The 15674-nt window shown below is 36.0% G+C and overlaps 6 protein-coding genes and 1 long non-coding RNA gene across 7 annotated transcripts; 3 read left to right on the forward strand and 4 right to left on the reverse strand.

Moving 5' to 3' along the window:
* Positions 1-155: 155 nt before the first annotated feature.
* Positions 156-1014, reverse strand: LOC111601173 (mitochondrial pyruvate carrier 2). The gene is made up of 3 exons (XM_023317652.1): positions 767-1014; positions 670-710; positions 156-610 (listed from the first exon to the last, which is right to left on the reverse strand). The coding sequence occupies exons 1-3, from the start codon at positions 870-872 to the stop codon at positions 335-337; spliced, it is 423 nt and encodes a 140-aa protein (XP_023173420.1). The 5' UTR covers positions 873-1014; the 3' UTR covers positions 156-334.
* Positions 1015-1343: 329 nt separating this feature from the next.
* LOC111601140 lies at positions 1344-3233 on the forward strand. The gene is made up of 3 exons (XM_023317608.2): positions 1344-1747; positions 2036-2107; positions 2801-3233. Exons 1-3 carry the CDS (start codon positions 1439-1441, stop codon positions 3215-3217), a joined length of 798 nt encoding a protein of 265 aa, XP_023173376.2. The 5' UTR covers positions 1344-1438; the 3' UTR covers positions 3218-3233.
* Positions 3214-8880, forward strand: LOC111601139 (carbohydrate sulfotransferase 13). Its single transcript, XM_023317606.2, has 3 exons — positions 3214-3591; positions 7994-8465; positions 8529-8880. Exons 1-3 carry the CDS (start codon positions 3307-3309, stop codon positions 8756-8758), a joined length of 987 nt encoding a protein of 328 aa, XP_023173374.1. The 5' UTR covers positions 3214-3306; the 3' UTR covers positions 8759-8880.
* LOC111601141 lies at positions 8742-9151 on the reverse strand. The gene is made up of 3 exons (XR_002751520.1): positions 9105-9151; positions 8880-9033; positions 8742-8765 (listed from the first exon to the last, which is right to left on the reverse strand). It is a non-coding gene; the product is annotated as an uncharacterized LOC111601141 (long non-coding RNA).
* Positions 9152-10359: 1208 nt separating this feature from the next.
* LOC111601151 (electron transfer flavoprotein regulatory factor 1) lies at positions 10360-11114 on the reverse strand. The gene is made up of 2 exons (XM_023317621.2): positions 10924-11114; positions 10360-10797 (listed from the first exon to the last, which is right to left on the reverse strand). The coding sequence occupies exons 1-2, from the start codon at positions 10963-10965 to the stop codon at positions 10588-10590; spliced, it is 252 nt and encodes an 83-aa protein (XP_023173389.1). The 5' UTR covers positions 10966-11114; the 3' UTR covers positions 10360-10587.
* A 225-nt stretch (positions 11115-11339) lies between these two features.
* Positions 11340-12037, forward strand: LOC111601150 (histidine triad nucleotide-binding protein 1). The gene is made up of 3 exons (XM_023317620.2): positions 11340-11434; positions 11495-11636; positions 11699-12037. Exons 1-3 carry the CDS (start codon positions 11394-11396, stop codon positions 11966-11968), a joined length of 453 nt encoding a protein of 150 aa, XP_023173388.1. The 5' UTR covers positions 11340-11393; the 3' UTR covers positions 11969-12037.
* A 23-nt stretch (positions 12038-12060) lies between these two features.
* On the reverse strand, positions 12061-12981 carry LOC111601149 (rab-like protein 3). The gene is made up of 2 exons (XM_023317617.2): positions 12829-12981; positions 12061-12763 (listed from the first exon to the last, which is right to left on the reverse strand). Exons 1-2 carry the CDS (start codon positions 12887-12889, stop codon positions 12078-12080), a joined length of 747 nt encoding a protein of 248 aa, XP_023173385.1. The 5' UTR covers positions 12890-12981; the 3' UTR covers positions 12061-12077.
* Between the last annotated feature and the right edge of the window lie 2693 nt (positions 12982-15674).

Genomic DNA, 15674 nt, shown 5'->3' on the forward strand with positions numbered 1-15674 from the left:
TCGGCCATTTTAATTGCGAGGAAGTTATTCGATTAATGGAACCAAAATGTTAAATAACATCAAAGTTAAATGTTTTCCACAAGATTTTCATTATTCACTGCTCCAATTCATGGCGACATAATGAAACTATGTGTATATATATAAATTTATTATATACATTAATTTTTATAATTTTCAAGGGGCTTCCGCACTGAACTGACTATTCGACTTTTATAATAATATTTTGTTATCTTGCTCAAGAAGTTGAGGTGCGCCGCAATAATTATTTTTTAATTAAATAACCCTACGTTATTTATTATAAAAAGTTAAAATAACCTTCAGTTTGTTATATTATTTATGAGCTGTCATTGAAACGAAGTATAGAGCGTGGATGTTGGTAAACAACTTGACTGGTATTTTCACTTTTCCATTTCAAATGTTTGCCGATTAAAAAAGCTTGGGTTAAAAAGACAACCATATTAACAGCAAGCAAACTATAGTTTTTGGGTACAATCACAACTGAATAACGTGACCAAATCAATCCTGTTGTGGCGAGTACTCCCGACTGATTGAGAGATACATTTTGGGGTGGGCGTTTAACCAGATCTCCAAGTCCAGCAAGTACCAAACCCTAGGGCAATCTCGTAATTTGAAGATTTACAAATTTTACATTGCTTTTTCTTCACTTACCCATTTGCCAAGGGGGGCCCAGAAGAAAACAGTTTTCGGACCTAATTGGTAAATATTTTGGGAAATTGTTAAAACTGTGATAAAATGGTTTACACACCTGTCGGAGCTTCCCAGAATGGTCGAGCGGCCTGCGGTACTACTTTGTCAACGGAATTAATAACAACATTGTATACTTTTGACAATGGACCTGTCCCTTTTGTCATGTCGTTATATATGTGTATATATATTTGCAAATATAAATATATATTTTTTTTAATTCAGCTGAACTGATTTAGAATTTTGATTAGGAATATCTCCGGTCTTTTGAGTCCGAAACCACAATCTCTATAGAGACTCAAACATATTATAATACTTATACATGGGTTACTAGTTGACAATTTTTAAATGGATAGGTTGTTCTGTTCTGTCTCAAGTAAATTTTTCCTAACAAATTGAATTACATTGAAAAACAAATTTAAAACGCGAACTCGAGAGCGGAAAACGCGAAACTGAGCGCAAATAAGCAAATTGCGTATGTGGTAAATAAGTGTTTTGTTCTATGGTCACACTGAGTTTTAAACAGCTGCTTGCGCACGCAACATGTGAATGGTAGACAATTGAAAATTTAAGGAAATTTATAAAGTTTAGAAGTTTTGTGCATTGTTTTTATAATATAAACTTATACTATACTTTTACTTATACTTATACTTATACTTATACAGTAGCAATTTTAATTGCTACAAGAAAACATCTGACGTTGAGAAACAAAGTTTTTTCTGTTGATTTAAAAATGGATTCATTTCGAGAACGAAGTAAAATGCTGCTGAATCACAAGAGACTAAAGCGAATGCCAATTAATTTACGCAAGAAAGCAATTAGAGAGGCACGGAACTTGGCAGGAATGCAACAGCAAGAAAAAAGTCGTAAAAGGCAACCAAAATCAACGTCAACTCCAGCTCGCTTACAAAACGACTTTGAACGTGCTGAGCATAATGCAATGCTTTCCGCAAGCTCACAGGAGTTGCAACGTATTCTGTCGGAGTTCGAGGAGCTGGCTGATGTACCCTACGATGCAACACCGGCTGAACTTTTGGGTCTGGTATGTGAATTTTCTTACATTAAGAGCATTGCATGCAAGCGCTTCTCATGGTAACATTCTCCGAGAGCAACCTATGCCGGCGACGTCACAACATTTGCGCACTTTTTAGCGCCACCTTTCTACGCCTGTTCGATCGGCAAGTCAATTAGCATGCTTCGTCACTTTCGTAGTTGGTTGACCTACTCCGGTAGCAGCTGCTAATTGATGGCCAGAATCATAAATGTTATGGCAGCTGATGCCGTTAAATGTTGCCGTTAACTACAATGCATATATATTTCATAATTTCAGATTGCCCAAGCGGAAAACCGAGCCACAACCATCTACGTGCAACGCGACGGCCTTAGCACCCTCAAGATCATGGTGAGTTGTTTGTTCAAAAAGAAATCCACCTTTCCATTAACCTCACAGCTGTTTGCACTCGTTAGCCATTCGATTGATTATTTACATACGTATATAGTTGTGTGTGTAGTCATTTATGTGCGTATCAATCAATTTGATTAATTTCCAATTCGTGCAAAGTTCTATATTGAAACTGGTGAAATTTTCGCTGTCTATGTACACAGTATTTTATTATCAAACCAAAGGGCATACATCAATTTAGAATTGGAGCAACGAAAATTAAGTTTAAATATTGGAGGATATTTTAAGCTGTGTTACACATTTTTGCAACTGCGTACTGTTAAGGCTAATTAGTTTTAGATTAGATTTTCTATTAAATTTCTTAAAAATTGGCTAAAGCTCATATAATTTATTGATTTATTTTTTATTTTTTTTTTACTTCAAATATAATATAATTTTTTTTTTCATATCATCTAAAAAAAAAACAAATTATTATGCTAAAAAGTGCTATCAACTTATTAACTGTTTTGATTTTCTTATGCCAATAATGTACTAAATAGAAACTAAATATTTCTAATTGCAACTCTTGCATTTCGTACGCTCTTAAACCGTCGCATGCAATCCGAGCACATACTCCAAAATACTAATATGCTTAACTTGTATTTTTTTTCACACCCTCTCTATTGCTCTCTTCGCATTCTTTGTGAATTTTAGCTCCATCAGCGCTCTCCGAGCGTTGCCCAACTGAAAAAAGCAATCGCTACAATCTCGTGTGCTCAGCTGAAACGAAGACAACGCGAGCGACGTCGGGCAGCAGACGAAGTCAACGCTGGTCGTACCGAAGACGCGAGCCGACAACAAGTTGTGGGATCTGCTGGAGCTAAAGTTTTGCCTCGCTCCAGCGGCGAGTTAGTTAATTCGGCGCTGCGCAACGGGCACGAACATCGCGCGCTTGTCTCTTGGCGTTTTTTATGGCGTTGCTTTGCACTGTTCAACGTGGATACCAATCAGCCGATCGATGACAACGTTGACAACGGGCGCGCGACACTAACGGCACTGGGCATTGAGAACGGGGCCACTTTGAAGTTTGTGCATCGTGTCAAGTATTTCGGTCGCAAGCGGCAGAGCTAAGAACAATTATAATACTAGGAAGGCACATTTCTACATCCATCCAATGAAAAACAGCCTGAGTCTTGTCCAAACCACAGCCATTAGAGATAATGGAACATAATGCAATACAACTATTTGGCATTTTGCTGATCTATACATTTGTGCGGCTCTTGGCAGCGCCAGCCTTCGATGATGGCAACAACAACAATGTCAAAATCACCAAGCATAGTCTGGAGCTCACACAGACGATTAATATACAACGTCAGGAGTTTATGCAGCGACAATGTGATCTACTGGATGCCGACATGCAGACGTTGGATGATCTTACAGAACTGCAAATGGATCACATGATTGTGGATAAGGAGCACAAACTGCTCTACTGCTACGTGCCAAAGGTACCTGCCATAAAGTTACTTAATTTAAAGTTGCTTCGTTATTTTTTTTTTTAATTATTTCGCTAAATTAGTTTTCTGATTTTAAGCACACTTTGCTGAATTTTATATTTAATATACCCTATGCTTATTGCAAAATCTAGCGGAAGAGGGTAGTATAGTTTTCCAGAGTGCTGCTTAGTTTTTAAACACCTGCTTTCCCAACTGATTACTTTACATAGGGAACATAGGGAGTATTAATTTATTGAATCAAAGATTTTGTTGTCCTACTTTTTATTCAAGGCATTCATTCAAGTGTTTCTGGCACCATTTCCCTGAGTAGATAGAGGGTATTTCAAGTTGAGCACTTGAAATTCGTAAAATTTTGTTTATTTTTTTGTTCTTTGCGGACTGTCCGTTTCGCCTTCCGCTTGCGGCTGTTCAGCGTGTTGCGTGTTTATATGACCCTTTGTCAAATGTCCCCCGTCTACACATACAAAAAAAGAAAAAAAAAAATAAAAAAAAAACTTGTTTTAGATCTTTTCAACTCCACGTTTTCTCTTTTATGAACCGGCTGGTATTTGATACTGGCTAGAGGCAGTGCCATAGCTACCGCTTTGACCGGCCTCTAGCACTATATTCTTGCAACATGTGGCATGTTGGTAATCGATTTCGATTTCATTGTTGTTCCGTTTTCACCAGACTCGTTTCACTAGACAACTTGAAGACAAGTGACACAACCTGATTGCTGGTATTAATTCAAGAGCCCGAGGGAGCTTATCAGGAGACAATTTATTAATCTTGGGCAAGCAATTGAACTCCCATGTCGGTGATAGAGGCCGATTTCGAATAGATAACCTTCCACAAACCTCTGTTCAATTATAAATTACATAGTATACAATATTGAATTATAATATTTATACTATACCTTGTAAAGAGAGTCTTGAGAGTGGGTATATATCGCATACGAGCAGGCAAAGGCGTCAGGTAAATGTATATGTAGTATAACTATACATTCATTGCATATATATATATATATAGCTCTCATAATCTTAAGTTTTAGCTTCAGCTTAAGTCGATTTGAAGAAATCGAGTTCTGGCTAATCTATTATTTTTAGTTAGAGCTTATAATTAGTTGTTCTATTTCCAACTTGAAACAATATTATTTTTATATACAGCTGTTTCAGATGATCGAGAGATTGGGCGAGTCTTAGACTTTCTGACTGCCTCATTGATAAGCAATGCGCGAATTTATAATTTATTGAAGATGAGATACAATTTTTGTTAAGAAATTTATTTGCTTATCGGCGTAACCTTTTGCTCGATTTAATGACGCCCATTGGTCATAATCAAATGATTTGTCTTTTGCTTTGCTTTTTAATTAAATTTCAAGTTAAATGTGCGCTCGATAAACATCGAAACCTTGCCTAACTTAATTCAATTAGGGAAAATTTATAAAACCAAGAATTCATAAAAAAGAAGCATTTCCTCGACTACTGCTATCAACACTTATTCCACAGTATTATACGAACTATTTGATTAGATTAGGCAGCCAACTGTCGAATTGCTCACCTGCTCAAGGTGTAGCATATAAATAGCGACGTTGTTTCATATATCCGACGCACTTTGAACCTTCCCACAACATAATGAGTATTATTTCGTTGTGGAATGGGACTCAGATTGCGTTTGCTTATTGCTGATTGAGTAATGCGGGCTATGACGTATGCCATTTGGTAGTGGCGCCACTTATGAGCCACAGGCAGTAACCAATTTTGTTTACTCTATAAATTTTACGAAAGAACTTACCCTTCTTAATGTTACACTAATTGGATGTCTTAATACCCTGTAAATGTATGTAGAAGTCAGTGATCTAGTCTTGAGCTAGAAATTTGACAGTTGAAGTATATGTTATGGAAAACCCTATATATTTTAAGATTCAGTTAGTTAAAGTAAATACTAATTTTGAATATCTCTGCTTTGCACACTCTATGTAAATCTGGAATATCTGAAATCGAATGCCTAAAATACAAATTTTATGCAAAAGTCAAAGTAGCTTCTAGTCGAGCAGTCCTTTAGAGCATCTCTGTTATTTGGATGCTGTTTGCGAATGGTTTTGCTAATTCTTTTATTAAGAAATACATTTCAACTAATGATTCATTCGGAATAATATTTAAAATATTTATATTAAAATCTTAAAGAAACTCATAGCTTAGTTTATGATAATAGGAAAGCATATGCAAACAGCTTCTATAAAATTATCATAAACGTAAATAGCTAGATAGTATGACTGACAAGTCACACGTTAATTAGTTAATTGCTAAATGCGTGAGTTAGTAACTATATGAATGGCAGCGAAATAGACTTCAGGTTAGACAGACACGGCGCCATATCGCATTGATAGTCGCAATAGTGGGCGTAGCTCGCGCACATTTTGTTTTATTAGCTGTTATTAGTTATCAATGCACAGAGGCATAGTGAAATCTTAAAGCCAAGCTTGAGGGGATTATATATATATGTATATAAATAGATAAAGCACGTCAAGTTTGACCGTTTGAATTCCGCTTAGATACAATTTGAAGCAAGCTGGCCCTTGTTCCGCGAAGTCGTTAAGATTTGCTCTTAGGCCCGCCTCGCCTCGCCACACACTTTTTATTCGTAGTTTTATTACCTAAAGAAATTGTGTAAAATTATATTTTATGATCGCTTACGGATTGCAAATATTTTTTTTTTACGTTAACACATTGCTGAACCTGAACCTTAGCCGCGATTTCGCCGTCGTCATTTGTGGCACGCACAGTGGTACGCTGTCAATTGTTTTTGCTGTCCGCGTGAATTGTTTATGCTTTGATTTGTGTTTATCTCTCAATTTGATTGATGCATTTTTGCTTTTAACTGACAACTTGACGTTGATTCAGAACTCGATCCGGGGGGGAATGCATGCTGTGCACCACAGTGGCAAACAGTCATACTCGTTCATCAGGTGAAGCTAGTATATTGGTTTTCTGAAATGTGGGTCTGTTCGCTAATATTGTAGCTAGAGACTTTAGACTTGACAGGTGTTTCTATTCAAGTTTGCCATGGTATTTTGGATTTGCCCACAGAGAATGTGGTATATAGAAAAAACGATGTCTTCCAAAGTGAAAGAGCTAAGATAGCCAAGTTTTGGAAATGGTTCAGTGTTTAACTCATCGACAAATAGATATTTAAATGTCAGTATTCCGATAAGCCTTGCTATATTCTTGACCCCCAAACGAGTATTATGCAGTCGATTGCAACAGTCTAACTTTGTTTTGTATATGAATTGTTTGTTTTTGTGATTTGAAATGTTTTTGCCGCGTTTAATTACTCTCGGCATTGCCTAAGCGAATTGTTTATATATTTACTTGAAATAGCTGCCTGCTGCACTTGTTGATATTATTGTTGTCTAGTTATAGTTAGTTGATTCGCTAAGTGGCCGTCTCTCGGCGTAATTAAGAAAATTTACATGCATCAATTAAACCACATTTTTCGCTAGCTAAATTACGATTTATAACCATTGGCAGTTAAGAGGAAAGTTTAAACACATAGAGAGAGATGTGTATGTACTTATATAATTCTCATTCAATATTCATATACATACATTTTGAACTTTCGTTGTTATAATTATCATTTCACAGGCCTTTGCACTTTGCTCGCTGTGTATTTACTTTCTACAGTTGAAGTTGAAGACATTTTGCACAGTCGGCTCAAATTCCAATTAAAAAAGACTTTTGTAATCATATCTATATGTGCTTTATATATCATTATGCCCGCCTTTGATTTACGATAAGTTGCATGCATACATAACGCGGAAGATATAGGGAAAACTAAGAAAATATAACTGGTTTCCAAGCGACTATGAAAAGCTTTCCAATGAGTATATTCGATGCAGTCTAATTTGCTCAAATAAACACTAATTTCTAGGAATTAGTTTTTTTTATAGTCTATATATTTGTTTTGCAAATCAAATTTGAATAAGAATTCTTGACTTTATACTTTAAATTCAGGTTTCAATATCCTTAAGAAACATTTTTCAGATAAAATTCAATTTCCGTGTCAAGTCAATTCAAAGTATACCTTTATCTTAAGCAGAAATATAGTTTTTTCTATAAAAACAAAGTTAGAGTAAAAAAGTATCTAGACTCAGGAAGCACGTATATTCGCCTAGCACGCTTATCGCTTATTTAATTTCAATTGAAATACATTTAAATATATATAAACCTAGAAGATTCCGATTCATTGACAAGTAAACATTTTATATTCTGGTAAATAGATTTCATAGGAAAAGCAGAATACATGTGCGGTTTGTGGCCTCATTCAAATAAATGTTTATTTAGTTAAGATTATAAAAAAAAAAGATCTGGGCTAAACAAAAAATGTTTTATTTGCTTCATTTTCTTGTGCTTAGGTGGCCTGCACGAATTGGAAGCGGGTGCTGATGCTCTTGATGGGCAAATGGCAGAACGGCACGGATCCTTTGCTAATACCTGGTTCGCTGGCCCATTCTGTGGGCATGTTCACCAAGTTCTATGATCTCAGTGAGGAGGAGCGCGCTCAGGTGCTCAGTGAGGACTATACACGCTTCATTCTGGTGCGGCATCCATTCGAGCGGCTGCTCTCTGCGTATCGCAACAAGCTGGAGGGAGGTTCTCCTAGTGCCAGGTACTTTCAGTTGCGTGTGGGTCGACAGATTGTGCGCGAACTGCGACCGGGCGCTAGTAACGCGTCTCTAGATCAGGGCAACGATGTTCAGTTTAGCGAGTTTGTGCGGTATCTGCTAACGCCGAGGCTAAGTCGCACCAATCAAACAGACTACAACGAACACTGGGAGGTGATTGCCAAGCTGTGCAATCCCTGTGTCATGAAGTACAACGTTGTGGGTAAGTAGCAATTGGGAATGCACAAATATGTGTATTTACTAATGATTCTATCCTATTTTGCAGGCAAATACGACACTTTACTGGATGATTCCGCCTTGGCGCTCTATCTGGCGGGTGCCAAGAACTTGACATTCCCTATCGGCCACAAGCAGTCCAGCACACGTGCAAACCTAAGGAAATACTTTGACCCACTACCAATTGGCGCTATACGTCGTCTATATGAAATCTATGAGGAGGACTTTCGTCTATTCGACTATGGCATGGATGATGTCTTAGGCTTTGAATTCGGCTGATAATTCTCTGAATATATACATATATGAAATAAGCGAAAATGTGTATAAAAATTATTTGTTCGCCAATGTCCATGTAATGAACACTTGGCATGCTTATGATGTGAATATCCATGTCACTTACCTTTGTAACCATGACGCTTTCCAATGGAAAACTGTGTGATTTTAGCATAGAGTTAGCATAAGCTCAACAAATATTTACTTACAATTGTTATGTAATTCTTTTGCATTTAATTCAGCGGCATGCGAATATTAGCTTAAAATGGTCAAATCTAAATCTAAAGCAATTTTATGTTAGAAATAACACTAATTAACTATAATATTATTTTATTTTCTATTCATAAATTACCTTGTATAGTATGAAAAATGTTGTGTCTTCGAATATCATGAAATATGTTTTTGGATTTCGCTCTCTATTCCATGGATATTCATTTGCTACACATATATCTTAGAGCTCTCATTGATAGGTATATAAGAATTTAGTATTAAATATATTCCAAATATAATATTATAATATTAATAATTTAAATATATATATATATAAATATAAATAAGGATCGTCGCAATTGTAAATTTAAATCTTTTAGCTTTTAATGCTTTCTAATCGTTCAAATGTTATTATGTTTTATATTTTCAGTTTCAAAATCTGACTTACAAAATAAACGGGGTTTGAGCTTTGAATTACTGTAATGTGGCTAAACGAATCCGTTTTCCGTTTCTAATCTTATATATTATCAAGATAATTGATAAATGTATCAATTTCAAACTGTTATATCTTACTATACAAATTAATAGATATTTACTAAATGAATTTCGTTGCTAGAAGTTGGATAGAAGATAGAAGTTGCTAGAAGTTTGATAGTCTGTAGTCCGATATTTGTAAGCTTTAAATAAATCAATTAATATGGTAACTAATAAGGAAAGGAAATCAGTATTTGCCATTTCGTGGCGCTTTTTTTTTCATTTTTCTCGGCATCAATGAACCTTCCTTATCAGGTGTGTCGCTCGTAAATGACGTGATAAAAGGCTTTTTATAGTAACATTCCACGAACGTCGACGTTGACAAGCTTTTGAGATTACATGTCAAGCCCTCCTGAATTCTCCAGAAGCTTTCATCGTCATGCATGTATACCCTACCAATGATGATAATGTAATGGATATACATATGTTCTTTTAATATCTTATGAAAACACTGCTTGTATCTTTAGATATGTATGAGCAAAACAAATGTTTGAGAATTACTTGAAGTTCATGAATCATGTAGCAAACAGCTTTTTATAGTGTACACAGCCGCTACGATTGTAGGAATAAAAGCTAAATTTATTGACGGCGGCGGCAGCGTTGTTTATCACCAACACATAGACAGGGGACAACATAGACGGATAGATGGCCAGCGTACAACTGAATTTAAATACGCAATTTTTGTCAATAACAAAGTTCAGGCGCCGCAGTCGAACGCATTCTGCACGATCATCAACCCGTGGCAATAATTTGGCAACGGTATCCAACGGTTTATCAGCAACAACAACGTGCCCCCACAATAACTCAAGGTCATTTATTAATTTTATACATACATATTTATATATGTGTGTGTCTTTAGCATGTTCACTGACTGTTGCTTTTATTCAACAATAACTTAAAGTTAAACATTGACAAGACATTCGAAAATAACAATTAATGTTTCGCATGTGTGTTGGTTTCAATAGGTGTATGCCTGTGTGTGTGTGTGGTTATACATTTGGTTTTGTTTTCGAATTAGCAATAAAAACAAAAAAAAAACATATTTTATGTATCATATTCTCTTTTTCAGTCCTTCATTTTGCATTTCCGCCTTAATCATTATAGCGTTGCTTCACTGTACGATACTTCTTCAGCGAATACAACGCCTCCACCTCCTTAGCGAGGTATCGTCCCTGTGCCAGCAGAGCGACGATCTTTTTAGGATCTTGCTCATCTTTATTTTTCATGAACGCATCGTGAACTTGCTTACGAAACTTTTGCGGCCCATTTAGGCCGGGGTAGTCACGGCCCAGGTATTGTAACTGCAATGGAATTTACGCAACTTTATTACCGTTTCCCCCTTCACAAGCGCCTTTGCTCCACAATCGCTGCTGCAGCAGTGCAGCTGCACGTGTTTTCTGCTGGCAACTGTTTGTGTTAATACTTACGTGCTTATAGAGAGTGATAACTTTTGAGCGCAGCTGTGACATCACCAGTAATAGAAGGTATTTGTATAACTGTTAAATGCAAAATATAAACTAAACCTTTATACTGTTTGTTGCTTTACACTCGGTGCTCAGATGACCAATGCTGAAAGACTGCCGTGTGACCGTTTATGAAACGGTTATACTATCGATAGTTCTTTCGCGAATGAATATACGGCAGCGCCGCGCAGAGATTATAAATAATTACTGTTGTCATAAAATACAAATATGAAATTTATAAAAAATATATAAGTAATATATACTGGTATTTTATAGGCAAATAACTATTTAATTGAAAGTTTAATTTCAATTTCGTCAATAAATGACGTAGCTTGTTATGGCATAGCGATAGTACGTGTATTCAAGCAACCTTATTATTTCGACTATTCATGTGACAGTTAAGTGCTACAAATCAGTTGGCAGCACTCGTTTCAATGTTCGTGTCGGCCGGCCGGAATTTAGCTGGACTTTTTCGGTAGACTGCGCAGTAATAAAACTCAATTAATTTAAATTATTTTAATTTGAAATTTCGTAGTTATCGCAGCATTTCAACTACCTGCGCCAGAATGGCAAATGAGGTAGAGAAGGCGCAGAGCGCTGCAGCATCTGAAGACACAATTTTCGGCAAGATTTTACGCAAGGAAATTCCATGCACTTTTATCTACGAAGACGAGAAAGTAGGTACAAAGGGCAATTATGATCTATTTAAGTATTATTATCTGAATTGCTTTGTATTTAGTGTGTGGCCTTCAATGATGTTGCACCTCAAGCGCCAACCCATTTTTTGGTTATACCACGCAAGCCGATTGCGCAGCTCTCCACAGCCGAAGAGGGAGACGCCGAGCTTTTGGGTCATTTGATGATGGTGGGCCGGAAGGTGGCTAAGCAACAGGGCTTGGAGAAGGGCTATCGTGTGGTCATCAACAATGGGCAGCACGGAGCCCAGTCCGTCTATCATTTGCATTTGCACTTCCTGGGCGGCCGCCAAATGCAGTGGCCACCAGGCTAATGATGTCGTCTTGAATCAAACCAGATAAAAACGATTTAAGAAAATAAATACACCTTATTAAAACTAAAATAGCAAAATGTACAAAATATACAGATAAAAGCATGTAAATTCAGTAGCGTCTAGCTGGAAAAAATTGTTTGAAATCGACGGCATTGTTGAGAAATTTGTGTAATTTGCCCTCGTTGCGCGATTTCTCGGCAAAGCTGTCGGTGTCCAAGCAATTGAGCAATATCTCCTCTGTGCCCAATTGGCTGGCAATGCCGCCCGAGCGGCGCAATCGGCGCGTTTTCAACATATCCAATTTGGTGCCCACAACTAGGATGGGCACATGGCGACGCCTTAATATGGGCCGCAGACGCTTGTGCCGATATCGGCAAATCTGGCGCAAGGGATGGTACAGCAAGTCGTGCAGGCTATCATGTGTGCGCATGTCTAACAGATCGTACACTAATATAATGCCATCGATATTCCGGTATAGGCGATTCCGATGCTCGCGCGCCATGCGCATGGAGCTCTTTATATCATAAAATTCCACAAAATATGGAATCATCTCACATGCGCTGGCTGCCCGGCTTCGAAACTGTTTATACGAGCCACAGGGCTCGGAGCTGTGCGACGAGGAACTGGGCGATGAGGACGATGTCCACTCGGGTGTGGGCGGCATGCCTTTATTCGATGGATACTCGTGCAGGCGTACCTGCACGTTCCACCAGACGTCGCCGACGCTCCTGCTGGAGGGCGTGGGCGTGTCAACGCTTCTGGCCAAAAGATCTGTTAGTTGCGACTTACCAACACCTGCAAATTAAGTGTGTAATTCAATTTGATTCGAAGGACATTTATTAGTATGATGGGTTACCAACCTGCCTCGCCGAGTAGCAATATGCGAGCTGTGGGTACGTGTTGTATTGTTTGTTGCGCCATTATTGTTCCAATTAACTTGTAAATATGTATATTTCAAGCCTAATTGCTGTCAAATGTATTCAATTGCATGTGTAACATGCCAACTATGATCATATTAAAAATTTAATTGTGAAAATTCGTTTGGCGGTTTGACAATCGAAATTGGTTATCGAAATTCTTTTTAACATTTCGATTTCTCTTCCTTTATAGAAAGCTCTACTAGTTGCAGTAACACCGCTTATGCAAGTCACATTATGCCTGCACATTGAGCAGCCATCTTCATTTATATTTGTGTATTGGTTTGCAGGCACGCAAATTAGCTTAGAGTTGGCGCGAAATTTGAAATTTCAATTCTGAAGTCTTGTCAGATGAGAAATAAAACGATTTAAAAAAGTAGTTTTAATAGTTTCAAACATTTGTTTATTCTTTATAAACGTTCATCATTTCATGTCATTTCATTTGTGTGTTCACATCAGTGTGTTTGTGGTAATATATCTACAGACGCCGTTATTCTCGGTGTGCGGCTGGAGAGTCCGCATACATCTGCTATCTGACTTAAATTCTTTTTTTTTAATTTTGTTTTATTTGGAAATAAAATTATATACTTTTTGCTCGCAATACAGTTGCACTATATATATATATACATATAGATATATACGTATATATAATGTAGTATGCAGTTTAATCAATAATATAATTAAATCGTTTTCGTTTCGCAGTTATTCAGTTTGCAATTAAGTTTTGGTAAGAGCTTTTAAAACATATACTTGTAAGTATTATGTATACTATTATATACGATTTTCTTGTTGTTCTTTTTTTGTTTTATCTTTCATATAGTAAATATAATTTTTTTAAAATTCGAAAAACAGCTATAAACAGTTTATCATAAACAACAAAACTCCGAAACGAGCTTAATGATGTGGTGAGTCTCATTGTGGAGACTGTGGTGAGAATGGTGGTGTCGTGGTGTGTTGCATGGGATTTCGATAGACGATACCCGATACCCGAAGTAACGGTTAAATACTTCAATTGTGTAAACTAATGGAGCTGTCCAATAACGGACCACATTCAATATATGTATATATGTATATGCATGTACATAGGATGCATTTTGCCCATGCATAGGTATGTATTATCTATATCTGTTATGGTTATTCTTCATACTATGCGGTGCTGTACTGATTATGTATAAATCTTCCATGTTTACTATTCTGTTCAACATATATATATGTATATAAAATGATTTTGCAATTTGCCGCAGATTGTTTGCCTATGTGGGGTATGTACGCATGTATTTATGTAAATATGTATGTTATGTATGTTATGTTATATTCCATATGTATTTTTGCATATATTGCGCACGCGATGTGGCCTCTAACTTATAATTCAACATCAAACATTTGCCCTATATTTTGGTATACCTAGTTTATACTTATATATGCCTTGCTTGCTTTTTATCCGTATATGTATATGTTACATACGACAGACACACGCCTCTCTATGTACGTATGCATGTGTGTGAGTGCAAAGTCCTCTGTCAGCTTCCTTCCATTCAATATGCCAATTGTTCAGGTGCACTATATATATATATATTTATGTATATGTATGTATATAGTATTTTTTGTTGCTTTTTTATGTTTTAGGTTCTTTTTTGTTATGGCTTGTTATGGTTGTTAAATGCATTTATGCCTGATTTATCGAATATAAATTACATACATAAATATCTAAAAATAAAAATACATGGACATCTACAGCATTGTGGTATTTCCATTAACTATTATTTATATACTTTTCATATTGTTATTATTTTTTTGATTTTTCCTTTAAAGTATTTTCTTTTGTTTTCATCTACTGATTTGTGCTTTTGTGATGGCTCCTGCGCTGCTGCTGCTGGCATTGAAAAAGTTTCGAAACTAAACAGTTACATAGACTGGGGTATGCCTAACGGTATACATGGTGCATACAGTGATGTATGCCCAATGGTAAACATAGTACATCCATGTATTCATTTATAACATTTGTTGTAGTTTTCTTTTCTTTTTTTTGGTCAGTTCATGGGTGTCTCGGTGTGTGTGTGCGTGTGAGTGCTTGTGTGTATGTACATGTAGTGTGTTTAAATACACTGTTCTACAAAATTGTGTACAGCGTGTGGAAATAAATATAACCAAACTGAAGAAAAACGCAAATGAATTTTCTTTTCTTCTGATAATATTCATAGTATATATATGCATATATATATATATGTGTGTATGTGTGTATACACACATACATAAACAGATATATATAGTCATATGTATATCCATATGTCTATGTATATATATATATATATCATTTGCCTTTTATTCATTCATCAGTTTAAATCAATAATCAACATCATTTTATATAATTCCATATAATTTGTTTAATATTCAAGTATTTTGTTTATGTTTTTCATATATATAGGTTGTTTTTGTTGTTGTTGTAAGTTTTGTGTCGTTTGTTTAGTTTTGATAATTTACAGTAATTATTTGGAAAAGCAAAGTACATATTCTTTTTTTATATATATATTTTTTTGGTTTTTTATGAACAATATTTCGTTAGTTCTCGTGGAATTGTTTTACGGGGTCTTTAAGACATTTATTTATGCATTTATTTCGCGTAATTTAGATGAATTATATTACATAAATATTTTTGCTTGGTATTGTATTCTGTATTGTATATGTGTGTGTGTTTTTTTTCTTTTGCCTTGGTGAACATAACTACAAACTGTGTGCGGGACTTTGTAGATCCCCAGCTACGCATTATAATTACTTTATAATAATTATTA

This window comes from Drosophila hydei, unplaced genomic scaffold, assembly GCF_003285905.1.
Source record: "Drosophila hydei strain 15085-1641.00,03,60 unplaced genomic scaffold, DhydRS2 tig00008114-arrow-pilon, whole genome shotgun sequence".
Classification (NCBI taxonomy): domain Eukaryota; kingdom Metazoa; phylum Arthropoda; class Insecta; order Diptera; family Drosophilidae; genus Drosophila; species Drosophila hydei.

Bases quoted from the DNA above. Each gene is read 5' to 3' on its own strand.
- LOC111601173 (XM_023317652.1), bottom strand. From the start codon at position 872: ATGACAAAAGGGACAGGTCCATTGTCAAAAGTATACAATGTTGTTATT. The intron at 711-766 runs GTGTGTAAACCA...TTTACCAATTAG, and splicing joins ATTCTGGGAAGCTCCGACAG to GTCCGAAAACTGTTTTCTTC. The intron at 611-669 runs GTAAGTGAAGAA...AGATTGCCCTAG, and splicing joins GGGCCCCCCTTGGCAAATGG to GGTTTGGTACTTGCTGGACT.
- LOC111601140 (XM_023317608.2), top strand. From the start codon at position 1,439: ATGGATTCATTTCGAGAACGAAGTAAAATGCTGCTGAATCACAAGAGA. The intron at 1,748-2,035 runs GTATGTGAATTT...TCATAATTTCAG, and splicing joins CGGCTGAACTTTTGGGTCTG to ATTGCCCAAGCGGAAAACCG. The intron at 2,108-2,800 runs GTGAGTTGTTTG...TGTGAATTTTAG, and splicing joins TTAGCACCCTCAAGATCATG to CTCCATCAGCGCTCTCCGAG.
- LOC111601139 (XM_023317606.2), top strand. From the start codon at position 3,307: ATGGAACATAATGCAATACAACTATTTGGCATTTTGCTGATCTATACA. The intron at 3,592-7,993 runs GTACCTGCCATA...TCTTGTGCTTAG, and splicing joins TCTACTGCTACGTGCCAAAG to GTGGCCTGCACGAATTGGAA. The intron at 8,466-8,528 runs GTAAGTAGCAAT...CCTATTTTGCAG, and splicing joins CATGAAGTACAACGTTGTGG to GCAAATACGACACTTTACTG.
- LOC111601151 (XM_023317621.2), bottom strand. From the start codon at position 10,965: ATGTCACAGCTGCGCTCAAAAGTTATCACTCTCTATAAGCAC. The intron at 10,798-10,923 runs GTAAGTATTAAC...ATTCCATTGCAG, and splicing joins TTATCACTCTCTATAAGCAC to TTACAATACCTGGGCCGTGA.
- LOC111601150 (XM_023317620.2), top strand. From the start codon at position 11,394: ATGTTCGTGTCGGCCGGCCGGAATTTAGCTGGACTTTTTCG. The intron at 11,435-11,494 runs GTAGACTGCGCA...GAAATTTCGTAG, and splicing joins AATTTAGCTGGACTTTTTCG to TTATCGCAGCATTTCAACTA. The intron at 11,637-11,698 runs GTAGGTACAAAG...CTTTGTATTTAG, and splicing joins TTATCTACGAAGACGAGAAA to TGTGTGGCCTTCAATGATGT.
- LOC111601149 (XM_023317617.2), bottom strand. From the start codon at position 12,889: ATGGCGCAACAAACAATACAACACGTACCCACAGCTCGCATATTGCTA. The intron at 12,764-12,828 runs GTTGGTAACCCA...CTTAATTTGCAG, and splicing joins ATTGCTACTCGGCGAGGCAG to GTGTTGGTAAGTCGCAACTA.